The sequence below is a fragment of the Pongo pygmaeus genome, chromosome 15 (genome assembly GCF_028885625.2).
Source record: "Pongo pygmaeus isolate AG05252 chromosome 15, NHGRI_mPonPyg2-v2.0_pri, whole genome shotgun sequence".
Classification (NCBI taxonomy): Eukaryota; Metazoa; Chordata; class Mammalia; order Primates; family Hominidae; genus Pongo; species Pongo pygmaeus.
In genome coordinates this window covers 101,777,522-101,797,061 of record NC_072388.2, presented here as the reverse complement: position 1 = coordinate 101,797,061, position 19,540 = coordinate 101,777,522, and the positions used below count along the sequence as shown (strand labels likewise).

Here is a 19,540-nt window from a genome sequence, read left to right as displayed (position 1 = left end):
CAAACTACAAAATAAAAGATTATTTTTTATTAAAAGGAGCCACCCCTTCTAAAGGGGAAGGAATAAAAATGGGTCAAAGTTAACTGACTCAAAATGGAAGTTCACTGACTGCAGGGAAAGAGTGGTGAGAAAAAATACCTGAATAATGTGACACGCTCTAATACATCTCATGAACATGTGGTGCCACCAGGAAGGTGTGGAGGGAAAACCAGTCATTCTGCCTTGCCTTTGTGTATCTGGGGCTCTTAGATAGTCCCCTAAGTGGTTAGACAACACCCCAGCCATGTGCTCACCTCTCCTCCCGCTCCCGTTTTTGTTTCCGGGCATGGCGATCCATCACACTAGTTTTAGTCCTCGTCTTCTTCCAAGAATAGTAAAATTTCACCAGACTTGCTATAGATTTATCAGGAAGCTAAATATAAAAAATGAGTTGGTTTATTTAAATATAAAAGTAATCTTTAAAAATCAAATGTTTAAGGCTGGGGGCAGCGGCTCACGCCTGTAATCCCAGCACTTTGGGAGGCCGAGACAGGCGGATCACGAGGTCAGGAGATCGAGACCATCCTGGCTAACACCGTGAAACCCCGTCTCTACTAAAAATACAAAACATTAGCCGGGCGTGTTGGCAGGCGCCTGTAGTCCCAGCTACTAGGGAGACTGAGGCAGGAGAATGGCGTGAACCCGGGAGGCAGAGCTTGCAGTGAGCCAAGATCGCGCCACTGCACTCCAGCCTGGGCGACAGAGTGAGACTCCGTCTCAAAAAATATATTAAAAAAATAAAAAAATTTAAAAAATCAAATGTTTAGATACCTTTAATAAGGATCACTCTTCTATGTCTGAAGCCATAGCCCTTTTTTCTGATAAAAAATTGATAAATGAATTCTGATCAATAGATATTTTAAATTACTGAAGTTTGTAAGTGAAACTTAGTCAATAAAAGATGGTAAAATCAGTTCTAGATGAATCAAGAGTTTTCACACATCCAATGTTCTTAAATAAAACTTAGTTTATTTTTTTAAAATTCATTTTAACACTTAATGGAAATCTCAGTAAGCTTTTAAGTAGGGGTCTACCAAAGAGCTTTCCAGAATCTAAATGATAAGCCAGCTGTCCCCAGGCAGACAGAGCCCCTTGATGTACCACCTGAGACAAACATCAAAGATCCTTCGTGCCGGGCGTGGTGGCTCACGCCTGTAATCCCAGCACTTTGGGCGGCTAAGGCGGGCGGATCACGAGGTCAGGAGATGGAGACCATCCTGGCTAATATGGTGAAACCCTGTCTCTACTAAAGATACAAAAAATTAGGCCGGGTGCGGTGGCTCTCGCCTGTAATCCCAGCATTTTGGGAGGCCGAGGCGGGTGGATCACGAGGTCAAGAGATCGAGACCATCCTGGCCAACATGGTGAAACCCTGTCTCTACTAAAAATACAAAAAACTAGCTGGGCGTGGCAGCGGGCGCCTACAGTCCCAGCTACCCGGGAGGCTGAGGCAGGAGAATGGAGTGAACCCGGGAGGCGGAGCTTACAGTGAGCCAAGATCGCGCCACTGCACTCCAGCCTGGTAACAGAGCGAGACTCCGTTTAAAAAAAAAAAGTCCTTTGTATGGGTCTAATCTTTTGGGAGTTCCAACAAGAGGGACTGGGGTGGGTGGGGAGAGTCCAGTCACAGATGACAGGACGGGAAGTGCTAGAAGTGCTTTACTCCTGTAACTAGAAAACTCCCATCCACAGAGCAGCATGTACTAAGCTGAATCTAAAGGGGAACTTTATAAAAAATGGGAATATTTATGTTTGAGTATGATATCCCTATCTCAAGTATGCTGCAGAAGAGAGTTACATAGGAGAAAAAAAATAGTTAGAACTCAGTGGTCTCATCTACTTACCATTTGCTGGATTCTATGAAAAGTTTTCCCATGAAAACTAAAGGCTTGCTCAAATAAGACTTTATCTTCCACAGTCCACTCATCTGGGAAAGGGGTAAAGTTGGGCAAATCAGCCAACGACTTTTCGATATTATGTTTATGCCAGAAGAGCATCCCAAGAGCCTACAAAAATGGTATCAGTAAAATTTTAGATCAAACAAAAAACAATGAAAATGGAAATGAGACCAGCAAAAGAAGAGTAAAAACTATTTCATATTTAGACAAACTAACTCATCTACAGTGCTAAGTGGCAGACACTGTCAGAGGCCCCTTTTTCTATTCTTTATAACTGTGGTAATATACACATACTTTTTTTTCAGGTGATGTAATTTTTATTATAGGTATAATGTCTTTTAATATAGGTATAAGTATCAAGAAAGAGTGAAGCAATTTAAATAAATTATTTAATTTTCAAACAATATGCAATATGTTTTAATTGGAAATTACACATATGATAAAAATATTTTTCTTGGAAATGGTAAGTATACAATTCAGGATGGTGATAACTTGTTAGGTACAGCAACAAGGGAAGGTGGTATTTGTTAAGTATGGCAACATAGGTATCATTAGGGAAGTGGTCACAGAGAAACTATAAATAATTATTCTAAAATAAATTTTAAAAAATTTATTATTATTATTATTTGAGACAGGGTCTGGATCTGTCACCCAGGCTGGAGTGCAGTGGCACTCACTGCAACCTCCACCTCCCAGGCTCAAGCAATCCTCCTTGATCACCTCAGCCTCCCAAGTAGCTGGGATACAGGCACATGCCACCACACCCGGCTAATTTCTTGTACTTTCTGTAGAGACAGGGTTTTGCCATGTTGCCCAGGCTGGTCTTAAACTCCTGGGCTCAAGTGATCTACCCACTTTGACCAGAAGTAGAATTAGTGGATAATACAGTAATTCTATTTTTAATTTTTTAAGGAGCTGCCATCCTGTTTTCCCCACCAGGTGTACCATTTTACATTCCCACCAACAGTGAATGACCTTGTCTCTTATAACCTGTTTAAATTTGAAGTCTATTTTGACTGATATTATTATAATCACTCCTGCTTTCTTTTGGTTACTACTTGCATGGGATAACATTTTCCACCCTTTCACTTTAAAACTGTGTTTTTGGAACTAATGTAAATCTCTTGTATATAGTGGGATCCTGTATTTTTTACCCATTCTGCCAACCTCTGTCCTTTGGAAAGTTTAACCCATTTATATTTAAAGTAATCACTGATAAGGAGGGACTTCTGTCATTCGGCTATTTGTTTTGTATATTCTTTAAAGCTTTTACGTCCTTCATTTCCTGAATTACTGTCTTTTTAGGTTGTTTTTTTTTTTTTGAGACAGGGTTTCACTCTCCTTGCCCAGGCTGGAGGAGCAATGTCATGATCTTGGCTCACTGCAACCTTCTCCCTTCCAGGCTCAATCAATTCTCCTGCTTCAGCCTCCTGAGCAGTTGGGACTACAGGTGCGTGCCACCATGCGCAGCTAATTTTTTTTTTGTAGAGACAGGGTTTCGCCATGTTGCCCAGGTTGGTCTCCAACTCCTGAGCTCAAGTGATCTGCCCGAAGTGCTGGGATTATAGGTGTGAGCCACCACGTCCAGCCTCCATTTTATGTTTTGTTGATTATTTATAGTGAAAGATTTAAATTCCTTTCTATTTCCTTGTGTATATATTCTATAGCTATTTTCTGAGGCTGGGCGTTGTGGCTCACACGTGTAACCCCAGCACTCCGGGAGGCCGAGGTGAGAGGATCACTTGAGCTCAGAACTTGGAGACCAGCTTGGGGAACTTAGCAAAACCATGAATCTACGAAAAACAAACAAACAACAACAAGTTAGCCAGGCATGGTGGTGCACGCCTGTAATTGCAGCTACCTGGGGGGCTGAGGCAGGAGGACTGCTTGACTAAGCCCAGGGGTTTGAGGCTGCAGTGAGCTATGATCACACCACTGTACTACAGCATGGGTGACAGAGCAAGACCTTGTCTCAAAACAAAACAAAAAGACACAAGCTTTTATTTATTTTAAGTTGTACATTACACCTTTATTATACTGATCTAGAAAGAAAGATTTGGTATAGTTATGCTCAAAATGAATACTGGGTCCACATGGCAGGGCCAAGCAATTAGAACATGATTCGGAAATCAGTCAGTGAAAGACATACTTGGACATGATCAAGAGGCATTTCACTGCCACAAAACAAGGTAGGGGAGGGATTTGAAAACCCATAGCAGGATGCAATCCTACCCCTTAGAGGTCAAGGAGCTTATCCCATATTGGTGTGAGGAATGGCTTCTTTTCCCTTTTTTTTTTTTTGTTGTTGTTGTTGTTGTTGATACAGAGTTGTGATCTAGAGTGCAATGACGTGATCTTGGCTCACTGCAACCTCTGCCTTCTAGGCTCAAGCGACCCTCCCACCTCAGCCTCCAGAGTAGCTGAGACTACAGGAACACACTACCATGTTTGGCTAATTAACTTTTTTTGGAGAGATGAGGTGTCACTATATTGCCCAGGCTGGTTTCAACCTCCTGGGCTCAACAAATCTTCCCATCTCATCCTCCCAAGTAGCTGGGACCACAGGCACACACCACCATGCCTGACTGATTTTAATTTTTTATAGAGACAGGATTTTGCCATGTTGTCCAGGATGGAATGGCTTATTTTCTGATGACCACATGTGGGACTATTTGAACTGCCACTAAAAATCCTAGAAGGGGGCTGGGCGTGGTGGCTCACGCCTGTAATCCCAGCACTTTGGGAGGCCGACGCGAGTGGATCATGAGGTCAGGAGTTCGAGACCAGCCTGACCAACATGGCGAAACCCAGTCTCTACTAAATATACAAAAATTAGCCGGGCGTGGTGGCGGGCACCTGTAATCCCAGCTACTCAGGAGGCTGAGGCAGGAGAATCGTTTGAACCCGAGAGGCAGAGGTTGCAGTGAGCTGAGATCGCACCATTGCTCTCCAGCCTGGGTGACAGAGTGAGACTCCGTCTCAAAATAAAAAATAAAAAATAAAAAATCCCAGAAGGGTTTTTGTTTCGTATTATTTATACATACAATTTTTTGTAAAAGTAAATCCAACACATGAACTTAATATAGGATTGCTCTCAACCCTCTAGAGCCACCTCCCCTGGGGTCAGGGAGGAAATAGTTGTTTTTTCACATCACCGGGCAGGTTACAGTCATCTTCCACTGGAAAGAGCAGAGCTCTCCTGACAGTGGCCTGACTAGAGAAGAGTACAGGATTGGCTCCTGGGTTCAAGCAGCCTCTCTTTGCTTCTCCTCTTTGGTCATGACAGCATGGTTCCACCCACAAAGGTCCTTAGTAAACAAGCCCTGGCAAAAGCCCAAGTCACTACCTCTCAACTCTCTTGGATAAGAGGAGCTTTCTCCCTGCACCAGAGGTACTATCTGACTAGATTATATGAAGGGAGTGGGTGCAGGAGACAAAAATGATTACAATGAAAATGGGAGCCATGAGTTCCCATCTGCACCTCCAACGTAAGATGCCTGCAGATGTGGTCAGTGTGGCATGTGCAGCAGGGAGGTGAAGAGGAATGGGTTGGGCAGGGAGAGTGCCTCCTTGAGAGAGCAGTCAGCCTGCTGGCCTTCACTTCTTGGCCTTGCCCTGGGCAGCCACAGCTTCCATGGCTTTATGTACGGTCTCTTCATCCCCAGGAACTTTTTTTATTCATGGGCTTGATGGGCTTCAAGTTCTTGTCCAATTTATAGACAATGGGATTACCAGTTGGCAAGTTCAGCTCCACTGTGGTCTCTTCAGAGAGACTCTCCTGCAGCTTTTAACTGACAATATCTTCATTTCTCCCCTTTACTTTTGAAAGAATTTTCTCAGATATAGAATTCTTAGTTGACAGTTTTCTTCTCTTGCTGCTTTGAATATATCAGCCCATTGCCTCTGGCTTCCAAAGGTTTTGACAAGAAATACCCTAATAAGCTTATTCAGGATCCCTTATATGTAATAGGTTAGTTCTCTCTTGCTGCTATCAAGATTCCCTGTCTTTTCAAAGTTCCATTATGTGCTCTGGTGAGTCTCTTTGAGTTTATTCTACTTGGAGTTCACTGAGTTTCTTGGATGTTTATATTCACATCTTTCATCAAATTTGTGAAATTGTTGGCCATTATTTCTTCAAATAATCTCTCTGTCCCTATCTCTTTCTCTTCCTCCTTATGCAACTTCCACATGCATATGTTAGTCCACCCGATTGTGTCCCTAGGGTATCTTAGGCTCTGTTCACTCTTCAATCTTTTCTCATCCTGCTGCTCAGACTCGAATCATTTCCACTGTCCCTTCTTCATGTTCTTTGTTGAGACTCTTCAAATCTGCCTTTGAGCACATCTAGTGAATTTTTCATTTCAAGTGTTTAGGCTCTAGAATTCCATTTTGGTTTCCTTTTAGGTTTTCCATTTCCTTAGTTATTTCCATTTGTTCATATATCATTTTTCTTGACTTTTTCTGTATCTTCCATTAGTTCTTTAAAAACATCCTTAAGATAGTTGTTTTAAAATCTTTGCCTAGTAGATCTGCCACTAAGGTCTTTTCCCAGGGACAGTTTCTGTTGATTAATTTTTTTCTACTGAATGGGCATACTTTACCATTTCTTTGTATGCTCTGTGATTTTTCTGTTAAAACCTAGACATCTGATTCTAATAATGTAGTAAACTCATAATCACACTCTCCCTCAGGGTTTGCTATGTTTTTACTACAGTTTTGCTTTCTTTTGGTTGTAGGCTTGCTTCCATGCTGAGGATCAGCCTGAGCATAAACTGAAGGTCTTCTCTGAGGCACTGCCTTTCCCTGCCTCTGGTCACAGAACCAGCATGGTTCTAGGATCTGTGCTCTTCAAGTATCACACTTTACTGCCTCAATATATAAATGAAAAAAGTAATTTATGAAAGAACAATTGTTATTTCTTTATTTTAAAAATTACATATATTTATATATGTTATATATATGATATATAAAGGTCTTCTCAGCTTAGAAAGAAAAAACGTAGAAATAGAATAAGCAACAAAAGAGGTAAGATGAGATATCCAGCAATACTTTGCTAATGGTAATTTTTACACTGGAATTATAATATAGGAAATTTTCATGCTAATGATCATTTTTAAAGGAGAAATGATCAAGACTACCATCCTTAAGAATTCATACAGGTATATTTTGCAATCATTTAATAATTAAAAGTAGCTTCAATGACCAGGATAGAGTAATTAAATGTAAGGCCAAGTCCAAAAGAAAGGGTCCAATTTCATATAATCTAAACTCTTGGTAACTTCCATCATTCAGAAAAATAAGAAATGTCAGTAACTTACAGGTAGTAAGATCTAGATTAATGCCATGGAAAGCATTAATCCAACTTGATGTGTTTAAAATAAATCATTAAAGCTGAAATAAGGTATCATCACACTTTTGCAGAAAAATAAATCTTGTGGATTTCTTATTAGTACATTCCAAACAATATTTAAAAGAAAATCTTGGCTGGGTGCAGTGGCTCACGCCTGTAATCCCAACACTTTGGGAGGCCCCTTCTCTACTAAAAATACAAAAATTAGCCAGGCGTGGTGGTGTGCACCTGTAATCTCAGCTACTTGAGAGGCCAAGGCACAAGAATTGCGAGAATTACTTGAACCCCGGAGGCGGAGGTTGCAATGAGCTGAGATGCGCCACTGCACTCCAGCCTGGTCGCCAGAGCAAGACTCCATCTCAAACTGAAAATGATTCAAAATGGTGACTATTAAAACACTTTAGGTAAGAATGTGAAAACATGAGTCAAAAAACATCATGATACAACCAGAAGAATGACAATCAAATCACATAATCAAATGAGAAAGCATTATGCTCAAGGATCCAGCTCCTTAGTAATCACTAAGTAATCAGTGTCCTAAAGGCTGTAGATGTGCAGATGCACAGATATGCCTTTCAAATCAAAGGGTCCTCTAATATTCATCTTGAACAAGAAAAAGAAGACCAGAGTTTGTGTAACACTACTAGTAATTATCAAAAAGTTGCTAATAAAGAAACACTGCTACTCAACACAGAGAAGAAAAAAATGTAATTATTTAGTTATAAATACTCATTTTTAACAGCAAAAGAAAGAAAACCATGATATTACCTGTTCCATGTTGTACCCATGCTTTTCTTTGGCAATGGCAATGTATTCATCCACTGAAAAACAAGAGGAGATGCCAGTAAACAAACTGAGGGACAGAGTACACCCTATGGTCTGCTAGAATTGATATACGAGTATATTTCAGGCCTGCTGATATGGTTTGGCTGTGTCCCCACCCAAATCTCATTTTGATTTGTATCTCCCACAATTCCCAAGTGTTGTGGGAGGGACCCAATAGGAAGTAATTGAATCATGGAGGATGGTCTTTCCTGTGCTATTCTCCTGATAGTAAGTCTCACAAGATCTGATGGTTTTAAAAAGGGGAGTTTCCCTGCACAAGCTCTCTTTGCCTGCCGCCATCCATGTAAAATATGACTTGCTCCTCGCTCCTCCTCGCCTTCCACCATGATTGTAAGGCCTTCCCAGACATGTGAAACTCTAAGTCCATTAAAACTCTTTTTCTTCCCAGTCTCGGGTATGTCTTTACCAACAGCATAAAAACGGACTAATACACTTGTCATGTACAAGACTAAAAATAAAGAACATACAGTAACAAAATAGAACCATTATAATAGTTATTGATCCTGCAGAGAAATGTCTGAATGAATATTCTCAAATATTAACAGCAGTTATTGCCTGGTGACAAGATTATGAGTCTTCTTTAAAAGCGAAAAACAAAGGCTCATGCCTGTAATCCTAACACTTCGGAAAGCTGAGGCAGGAGGATCCCTTGAGGCCAGGAGTTCTAGATTAGCCTGGATAACACAGTGAAATCCTATCTCTACAAATAATTTTTTAAAATAATCAGTCAGGGCTGGATGCTGCAGCTCATGCCTATAATCCCAGCACTTTGGGAGGCTAGGGCAGGCGAATCACTTTGAGGTCAGGAGTTCGAGAGCAACCTGACCCATGTGGCGAAACCCCATCTCTACTAAAAATACAAAAATTAGCTGGGTGTGGTGGCACATGCCTGTAATCCCAGCTACTCGGGAGGCTGAGGCAGGAGAATCGCTTGAACCCAGGAGGCAGAGGTTGCAGTGAACCAAGATTGCACCACTGCACTCCAGCCTGGCGACAGAGCAAGACTCTGTCTCAAAAAAAGAAAAAAGGAAAAGGAAGACAAAATCTTTAGTTCTACTTAAAACTTTCTACAACAAGCAAGTACTACTTTAAACAATATGCTTTGCGGTAAAAAGAAATATGAAATTGGGGGTCATTTTTAGTTTTAGCTCAGGTTGAATAATGAACAAACTATTCTTTATGTTTTAAAAAATTCTTAAGAGATAGATTACGTGACCCAGTGCTTGGTATTTGCTTTCAAATATGTACTACTCCAATATAAGGTGGCTAGCTTTCAAGAACCATGGAAAATACCAAGGAAAACGAATTGACTCAACCTCTAGGAGAAGCTGCCACCCCCAAAGATGAATCAGTTTCCTCCCTGAGGATATTCTAGTCTTTCTTCCCAAGTGTACAACAAAAAATAATGCACTAGTCAATAGCACTGCCATATGTTCATGCGTGATTTTCCTTTATGAATTAAAAAAATAATAACAACGCAAGCTAAAGAAAAAAAATCAAGGAGCATAGAACTGTATGAAGTAGGCAGTAAAATCATGACTAGCCCCTATTCCCTCTTGGCTCCTGAATCTTACTCTCTAGGTACAATGGCCAAACTTAGAGAAAACAGGCTCAGAGTGATCCACTTTCCCACTATGACACAAAGAGTAAACAGAGGAGTCCTAATAAAAGTCTGAGCTTCTACACCTTAATTTGCCGTGTGATTATACCAAAAGCATGCTCCCAGCTCTGGGAGAACTGTCAACCAATTTAGGAAATAGAAATCAATTTTGAAAAAGAATTCCAAGTCTTATAGAAGCATGTATTCTAAAAATTGGGGGAAAATATTCCATTGACAAAAGAAAAAGTCAACCTAATTCAAACAGTAACTAATTATATACTGTGACTCAATATTAATTCTAATACTAAGCCACTAATTTTCGATTTGTTTTAATATTTAAAATAGTTACAAACTGGTTACTTCACTCAGATTATAGTAACATTTCAATTTACTTGAAAGTCAGCAAATGACAAATGAAATGACCATAGCTCCTCACAAAAGTATAACTGGTGATTTTAAAAAGCAGGGCAGAGGCCAGGCGCGGTGGCTCACACCTGTAATCCCAGCATTTCGGGAGGCTAAAGCGGATGGATCACGAAGTCAAGAGATCAAGATCATCCTGGCCCACATGGTGAAACCCCATCTCTACTAAAAATACAAAAATTAGCTGGGCATGGTGGCGCATGCCTGTGGTTCTAGCTACTTGGGAGGCTGAGGCTGCAGTGAGCCAAGATTGTGCCACTGCACTCCAGCCTTTGTGACAGAGCAAGACTTCATCTCAAAAAAAAAAAAAAAAAAAAAGGGAAGGGCAGGGAATTACTCCAAAGTGTGTCCCTTGCTTTTTACTTCACAATACATTAGATTATGCCAAATAAAAGTGCTCTCAGATTCTAAAAAATGTCAGATGAGGCTGCTCAAATAGGTGGTTCTGTATACCTGGCTAGAACTCTGCAGAGAGACAAAGGTAATGTGGGGGTTCATACTGGAGGAGATGAGATGCAAATGGCAGCATACCAGACCTAGAAACAGACGGCAGGCCAGCTGATTAAAAACCAGGTCATGAGATGCACTCAGGAATATGTAAGGACAGAAGGCGAAAACAATCTGCAGTAAATTGAGGGTCAACTCTGGAGAAGGTCTGCTTGTTTACAACTGGCTTGAGGGGCTCCTTCCTTTAATAAATACTTGGTGAATGATCAACAAATGAACCTTAAGCTTCTGCTGTAAATCTCAAGTCTCAGAGCACACTATTATCTACCTTAACTGAGTAAGGAATGTATGTATGAACACCAGTAGCATGATCTTTGAGCAAACACATGCACAGGCTGAAAAAGTGATGCAGGAGTCCCTGGAGTGGCCCAGCACAGGGGCTAGTCCTGCCCGTGGTTCTTGGGCAGATGTTATCTGCTCAGAGTCCCTCCCGCTACATCAGTAACGAGGCCTGTAATGCCTGTGCCCACTGCCCACTGTCTGCAACCAGATTTAGCTACAAATTTTAAGACACACCATTTGTTGAATGCTACTCCATTTTCATCTCCTCTTTTGCTTTTTAACTTAACAATCAGCTGGTGATAGGAACAATATGACAGTAACAGTAGATCCCGAATGCTGCAGCTGAGGTTATATAGGACATCTGCCATATTGTAAACAATAAGGTATTCTTACTAAGGTGACCTTTAAAGTCATGTAACTTTTGGATTTTCTTGGATGGCCAGGTGCGGTGGCTCATGCCAGTAATCCCAGCACTTTGGGAGGCAGAGGCAAGAGGATCACTTGAGGTCAGGAGTTCGAGACCAGCCTGGCCAACATGGTGAAACCCCATCTCTACTAAAAATACAAAAATCAGCTGGGCATGGTGGTGCGTGTCTGTAATCCCAGCTACTTTTAAGGCTGAGACAGGACAATCGTTTGAATCCTGGAGGCAGAGGTTGCAGTGAGCCGAGATCATGCCACTGCATTCCAGCCTGGGCAACAGAGCGAGACCCTGTCCAAAAAAAAAAAAAATTTTCTTGGGAGATCACCCTGATGACTCAAATGTAAAGGAAGAAAGCACTCTACTGTAGTAACTACTTAAATGAAGACACATGGTGTGTTTACTAGGTGGCTCGGAAGGTTGTGATGAAGTAAGTTAATGTACCAGGAGCCCTCTAACCTGCAAAAGGAATTACCATCTAATACCTACCAGCAAATATACACTTTTTCATTCTTTTCATTGTTCCCAATGTCCAACAAAAATCAGACAGACATTTGCTGAATGAATGCCTGGGGTGCTGTATTATGTACAATGTCAACATTTGAGGTTTCCTGTCCCGCAAGATAAAAGGCAGCACAGGTTATGTACAGGGTAAGAAAGACCCGGGTCAAATCCTGGCTCTGTCTCAAAATAAAATGAGTTTGTCTAGCAGTGCATGGTACACAGTCAGCACTGTATGACTATGTTATCTTTAGCAATGCCCTGACCTTCCCAAGAATTAGGCTCACCAATAAAGCCAGGTTATCACCTAACTGGGAAAACAACACCACAGTAGGTATTCCTCCTCCTCTCCTCACAGAATGTTCTGGACTAGAGTTTACTCAGAATATAACCATCTGCACAAGCAATGCTGTTGACAGACCTTGTCTCTTACTGTATTCCTGCTCTACATAATCCTCAGCTTTTGTTTTCTTTAATCAAGGGACATGGATATCTACCATACTTTTCAGAATCCCTGATGCTATTCCCTTCCCACCACCTACCCTGTTCCTTTACAGAGTTATACCAGTAGCTGCTGGTAGGACAGCAATGAAAATGAAAAGTGCACTTTTCAAAACCTCCCACGTGGTTTCCTTAAGTGAAGCAAAAAAAAGCTTTCACCCCAAGAAAATAAAATGTGTTCCCAGCTACCCTTATAAAAAAAAAAACATAAGATAAGCAGACGCTTAAAAGTCAGTGGATAAAAGATGAAACAGGAAGGAAGAGGAGCAGGAGAAATACAAGCTACCTACAAAAAACTGCTCTTAAAGAAAACAGGGATCCGTGGGGACTTTTCCAACAATCTTAATTCTGCCCCTTATCGATTAAAAATTCACCAATCTGGAAGTGAGGAGCCACTGAGGGCAGGGACTCATGAAGTAAACGCTGATCAGGACAATGAGCAAAGTCCACGCTGCTCAAGAAAATGCCAGCATGTTTCTATGGGCCCAGGCATCTGTACCCATCACCCTTCCCCAATGTACAGGGTGCGCAAAGCGGGCCTGCCTGTGCAATCTGGTTGACATTCCAATCTGTCGGTCAGAAGCAGAAGAATCCATCCACTGCGTTTACCATTATGGAGAGCACAGGTGAATAAGTGATGTGCTTCCTCATAATATCACTTAAAGACAGAATGTGAAATCCTCATTCTTCAAGAAAATTTATAAAATTCCAAAAGCCTAATCAAGCATTTACTGAATTAAGCTTACTATGCACAAAGCACTGTATTAAATTGCAAGCCAAAATAAAAAGCAAAAATGAACCGATTTCCCAAAGTAGCTTGAGACAACACACAGGTAACAGAAGAGAACAAACACACGAAATAGCAACACAGATGCAGGACAGTACGGGAATGCCAAGTCATCAGATGATAACAATGATCAATGAAGGAATGCTTCCTAAAGGTTCGGCATCTATACTGACAAGCAGAAACAACAGCTATCATTTGAGAATTTATTATTTATGAGCCATTGTTTTAAGCTCTTTACAATGTTTTTTTTTTTTAATCTTCTCTGATAGTTCCATTATCACTCTCATTCACAAAGCAACTGAGGCTCACAGAAGTAATCTGGCTAGGGTCACACAGCTGGTAAATATCACATAAGGTATAAGGTTTAAGACCTCTATGCACTGGGCGCAGTGGCTCACACCTATAATCCCAGCACTTTGGGAGGCTGAGGTGGGTGGATCACAAGGTCAGGAGTTTCAGACCAGCCTGGCCAACATGGTGAAACCCCATCTCTACTAAAAAAAAAAAAAAAAAAATTAGCCGAGCATGGTGGCTCATGCCTGTAATCTCAGCTATCGGGAGGCTGAGGCAGGAGAATTGCTTGAATGGGCAGAGGTTGCAGTGAGCCGAGATCGCACCACTGCACTCTAGCCTGGGCAACAGAGCAAGACTCCATCTAAAAAAACAAACAAAAACAAACAATCTCTACACATACGCACAATTCCTTCCTCCTTCCCTCCCTTCCTTCTTTTAAAAAAGACCAGCTGGGTGCAGTAGTGAGAAGTGGGAAGAGAAAAGAACAAGGAGTTCCATCTGCAATTGTGAACAATCAGTTGAGATAACTCACTACCTTCGGACCAGCCAACACAGTTCTATCTCTTAAGGAGGGAAGACAGAGGCAGAAGGGCTCTTCAGATTAGAACAGCCTCCTTGGTACAGGGAACCAAGGCTAATCAACATACTGTGTATCTAGCTTGAATGCAGTTAATAGAACTGTGGTTGATGAAGTGACGGAAAGCAGGGGTAAGAAACAGATGGACGCTAAACTTCATTTGTTTCTATATTCATTTTAATTCAATGAACGAAATGCCCTAGTACCCTCAGTAAGTCTCAAGTACAAAAGAAGGGAGAAATGCAGATGAAAATTGCCACAGTAACCTTAACTCACCCTTCCCTCCCCCTAGATACTGCAGATATTCAGAACACCGTGTGATCTTGCATAGTCTATGCAGAGCAATAGGCTGGCACCATACGGTGGGCTGATGACAAGGCTTATAGCCTTCTTAGAGCTTTTTAAAAAAATTATTTTTGAAACTCTTGCTGTAGGATTAGGTACCACAGAGGAAACATGACACCAATTTCTCTCTCATCACTCAACTGAACATGCAAAAATTCTCTTTAAAAATACAGTAACAAATATCGTGGCATCTTTTATTATTAAAATAAGAAATGAGTTATCACACCTCACTGAGAATCAGAATGAGCTTAAATCATTTAAGTAAAGCAATTGTGCCACCTGGTGGGCACAGACATTACCACAGTAAACATCTGAATGCTCCCTCTCTGGGGTGGAAAACAGCACAGGAAGCCAAGCCAGAGACTCTGCCTGAGGATTTCATCAATCAGTCCTTCCAAGTAGGTAACAAAATGTACTTTCTTTATAAAAATGCTATTTCTTGGCTGGGCGTGGTGGCTCACGCCTGTAATCCTAGCACTTTGGGAGGCCGAGGCGGGCAGATCACCAGGTCAGGAGATTGAGACCATCCTGGCTAACATGGTGAAACCCCATCTCTACTAAAAATACAAAAAACAAACAAACAAACAAAAATTAGCCGGGCGTGGTGGCGGGCGCCTATAGTCCCAGCTACTTGGGAGGCTGAGGCAGGAGAATGGCGTGAACCCAGGAGGCGGAGGTTGCAGTGAGCTGAGATTGTGCCACTGCACTCCAGCCTGGGCAACAGAGCGAGACTCCGTCTAAAAATAAATAAATAAATAAATAAATTTTAAAAAGCTATTTATTAGTGGGAGTTTGTTAAAATCCCACTTTACAGAATAAGTCAGTCCCCAACCCCAATCCCCAGAGAAGTGACTTGTCTGAAGCTTGTCTTGGCAGAGTACACCAGTAGTTGCTGGTAGGGCAGCGATGAAAATGAAAAGTGCATTTTTCAAGACCTCTCACATGATTTCCTTAAGTGAAGCAAAAGTAAGTTTTTAATCTTAGAAAATTAAATGTGCTCCAGCTACCCTTATAAAAAAACAAAAGATTGGCCAGATGCAGTGGCTCACGCCTATAGCCTGTAATCCCAGCACTCTGATAAGCCAAGACGGGAGGACTACTTGAGCCCAGGAGTTTGAGACCAGCTTGGGCAACATAGTGAGCCCCCATTTCTTAAGATCAAAAAAAAAAAAAAAAGCATAAATGCTTAAGGTGATGGATAAAAGATAAAAGACGAAACAGGAAGCAGATAAACAGAAATACAAGCTACCTGCATCAAATTGCTCCAAACAAAGAAGGGGACCCTCGAGGACTTTTCCCCAACTTTCTATCTCTGGCAGCAATACTCTTGATTCTGTCCATTAAAGATGAAAGAGAGTCTGTGTTATAGGAAGGCTGGGTGGGTTCTTTAGCTCTGAAAAGGAAGCTAAACCCCATTGTGAGACAGAGTATGAGAGGACGGGCTCTCCTGCCTGTGAGAGGGAGTTGGGAGGCGCAGGCTCTCCCACTGTTAAGTCCCACTGTTTGCAGTGTGGAGGGTTTTCTATTCTTCATCCAATAGAGTAGCCTTCAATAAGCACTGCTATATAAACAAGTTATTTAAGGGCTTTCAAAGTAGCTTGCAACAAAGTGATCTTTTATAAAATATATTGTTTATGTTGAAATTATTCTCCACTGATTTAACAAATCTTTCAGGCCTACTGTGTGCCTGGTGCTGCTTTGATAGCTGTGATTAAAATAGACAATCTCTGCCTTTATGGAACTCGCATGTCTGACTGGAGAGAGAGAAATAGTCATACAAATAATGAATTCCAATTGTCATAAGTGACCGAGAAAAAGAATTATGAATGCACATAATTGAGAAACCTGATCTGAAGAATTAAGGAGGGCTTTCTTTTCAACTGGGGAGAGGACATTATAAATTCCTGTGTACTTGTGTTATTTATAGGAGGAAAAAAGAAGAAAATCTAAATGTTCAAGAATGGTATGTGGGCTGGGAGCAGAAGCTCATGCCTGTAATCTCAACAGTTTGAGAGGCTGAGGCAGGTTGGTCACTTGAGGTCAGGAATTCAAGACCAGCCTGGCCAACATGGTGAAACCCCAACTCTACTAAAAGTATGAAAATTAGCCAGGTGTGGTGGTACATGCCTGTAATTCCAGCTATTCGGGAGACTGAGGCACAAGAATTGCTTGAACCTGGGAGGCGGAGGTTGCAATGGGCTGACACCATGCCACTGCACTCCAGCCTGTGCGACAGAGCAAGACTGTCTCAAAAAAAAAAAGAAAAAAGAAAAAAGAAAAAGGAGGAAGGAAGGAAGGAAGGAAGGAGGGAGGGAGGGAGGGAGGGAGGGAGGGAGGGAGGGAGGGAGGGAGGGAGGAAGGAAGGAGGGAGGGAGGGAGGGAGGGAAGGAAGGAGAGATGTGGTTGAATAAAGTATGCTACAAGACGTGATATTATTCAGGATCAAAACTCGGTTTAATTTTTAATTGCAGGAAAATTAAAGTTGAAAACCACTACATAGAAGATGTAGCCATTTGTGCTTAAAATCAGAGTGCATATAAGCATACAGAAAAGATCCGGAAGCAAACTTTAATAGTGGTTATGTTCACATGGTGGGGTAAGCTAGAGGCTATTTTTAATAATAAAAATAAGCGTGTGTGTGTGTGTGTGTGTGATTAACTTTTTCCTGAACTACTTGAGAGTAGCTTTCATATATTATGACCCAGTACTCTTAAACATTCAGCAAGTGTTTTCTAAGGGTAGGTATACTGTCCTACATAACCACAGGACGGTAAATTAAACACGGAAACAATACTTTAATCTGCATCCACAGAACACTTTGGTGAACTGATCCCAAAATGTGCTTTACATGCGCTGAAGAATTTTAAAGAAAATCCCAATTATTTCATTTCATCCCTACATATATCAATATACACCTCTTTTTAAAATGTGGGAATATTTGTTTCGTAGCACCAATGCCATTAACAGACCTAACTAAAACAGCAAAATTCCTTGGTACATGAAACAGCGTTATACTCACACTAGATTGGTCTAACACGTGTAAGTCCAACAACAGCAATTATTGGAGAGGATGTGGAGCAAATAAATTCTGCATTTTGCTGGTAGCAGTGTAAACCAGTTTGACCACTTTGAAAATAATTTGGCACTGATCTCTCAGAACTCAGCATATATATTCCAGATGGGCATCAGGAAATAGGTCCAAGAATGCTTCCAGCAGTAATATTTGTAATAGTCAAGAACTGATAATGGATGTCCACTGTCAACAGAAAGGATAAACTAAAACTGAACAAAATGAAATGTTTTTCTGTATCAAGATACAGATTAGACATTACTATGATTACAAGGTAAACTACTGTTTAATAGAAGGCTTCCACTAGTTTGTAAATTCAACTCATTCAGGTATGTTTATTCTAGTAAGTTTTGCCCATTTTAGCTAGTTCTAGAGCACTTAAAAAAATTAAAATGATGAAAATACTTTTCACACACTCAAAAGACTCATTTTAATCACAAGCTTCAACCTCTTCTAGCCATATATTTTTAAAAAGCTGAAAACCAGGCCAATATAGGTTTACCCTATCGCTACTGCTGCTCACACCCAAGTCAAAGAATAAGTTGTTTTATTTTTTTCCCTCAACTTTTTATTTTAGAATCACGGGGCACGTGTGCAGGTTTGTTACAAAGATACACTGCATGATGCTGAGGTTTGGGGTACAAACGAATCCATGACTCACTCAGCACAGGTTCTTTTTAAGCCCTTGTCCCCACCTAGGTAGTCCCTAGTGTCTTGTTTATTGGTCCCATCTTTATGGCCATGTGCACCCAATGTTTAGCTCCCACTTATAAGTGAGAATATGTGGTGTTTGTTTAAGCACACTTCTCCTTCACGGCGCTCAATGAACTTATTTACCAGTGCAGTTTCCCGTAGACTGTAAGCTACACTTGGGCAGGGACTTGTCAGACTGTTCATGTATTTCGCCAGTGCCTGCCAGCGCTTGATACACAAGCAGTTGTGCAAGTTACTGAGTAAACAAATGATAGCCACAAGGTAAGGGACAAAGAAGGAAATGTTAGAAGATTCCAGACAACCCAAGTTACAGAGCAAACGGCAGAAAAGCCTGTATTTGCAAATCTCTATCCAGAGGAATCCTGCACTCCCACCACCTTCTCATTCATTCAACAACTTATTTATTATACACCCACCACATGCCAAGAGGGGACTGACAGAGAACTGAACACACATACCAAGTTCTTCCACTCAGTTTTACACTACAGTGGAGAGAGACGAGAGACATAAAGTAGATAATACGATGTCAGGTGATGATAAGTAGAATGAAAGAAAGCAAGTTAAGACAGTGAGTGGTTTGTGTGGTCAAAGAAGGCTTCTCTGATACAGTAACACTTAAGCAATAACCAGAATGAACTCGGGGGGTGAGCCATGTGGACATCTAGGAGAAGAGTACTCTAGAAGAAGGGAACAGAGAAGACCCTAAGAAGGATATTCTGGGTGAGTTCAAGAGGGCAAAAGTGGGGTCAGACTGCGTAGGGCCTTGTTACTTTCAAGTTCTTTTTTTGTGTTATTATTATTTTCTTTTTTCTTTTTTTTAAGACAGGGTCCTGCTGTTGCCCAGGCTGGAGTGCAGTGGCGCAGTCACAGCTCACTGCAGCCTGGACCTCCTGGGCTCAAGTGATCCTCCCATCTCAGCCTCCCACGAGTCTGGGACTACAGGTGTACACCATCATGCCTGGTTAATTTTTTTGTAGAGATGGAGTTTTGCCATGCTGCCCAGGCTGTGTCAGGTTCTTTTGACTTTAACTTACAATGAATTGAAAAGCTATTGGGATGCTCTGAATAGAGACACCTGACATTTACTATGTATCTACATGAAAGTTTAGAATTATATATGATATATTACACATTATTCATATTACTCTAAACTTTCATATACAATATAGTAAGTCAAACATCCTAAAGTAGAAATGAATTTTGCGTATGTCATAGGTACGGTTCTTATTCCAAGAAAGCTAAAACTTATTTTTAAATCCCTAATTTAAACTTGTCTTTTGACACAACTTTAAATTATCTACCTCCACCATGTTACATGCAATTTTTTCTTTGTAGTTAATAGCTAGCTTTAAAAAAAAAAAAAATCAGGCCGGGCACGGCGGCTC

General features: G+C 41.1%; 1 protein-coding gene across 1 annotated transcript in view; it reads right to left on the bottom strand.

Moving 5' to 3' along the window:
• Positions 1-19,540, bottom strand: part of RCOR1 (REST corepressor 1) — a 136,712-nt gene that overhangs the window by 21,671 nt on the left and 95,501 nt on the right. The window contains exons 4-6 of the mRNA XM_054449326.2: positions 8,056-8,108; positions 1,884-2,045; positions 294-412 (exon numbers count right to left, since the gene is read on the bottom strand). Of these exons, the coding sequence (XP_054305301.1) occupies positions 294-412; positions 1,884-2,045; positions 8,056-8,108 (334 nt within the window). The remainder of the gene's footprint in view (positions 1-293; positions 413-1,883; positions 2,046-8,055; positions 8,109-19,540) is intronic.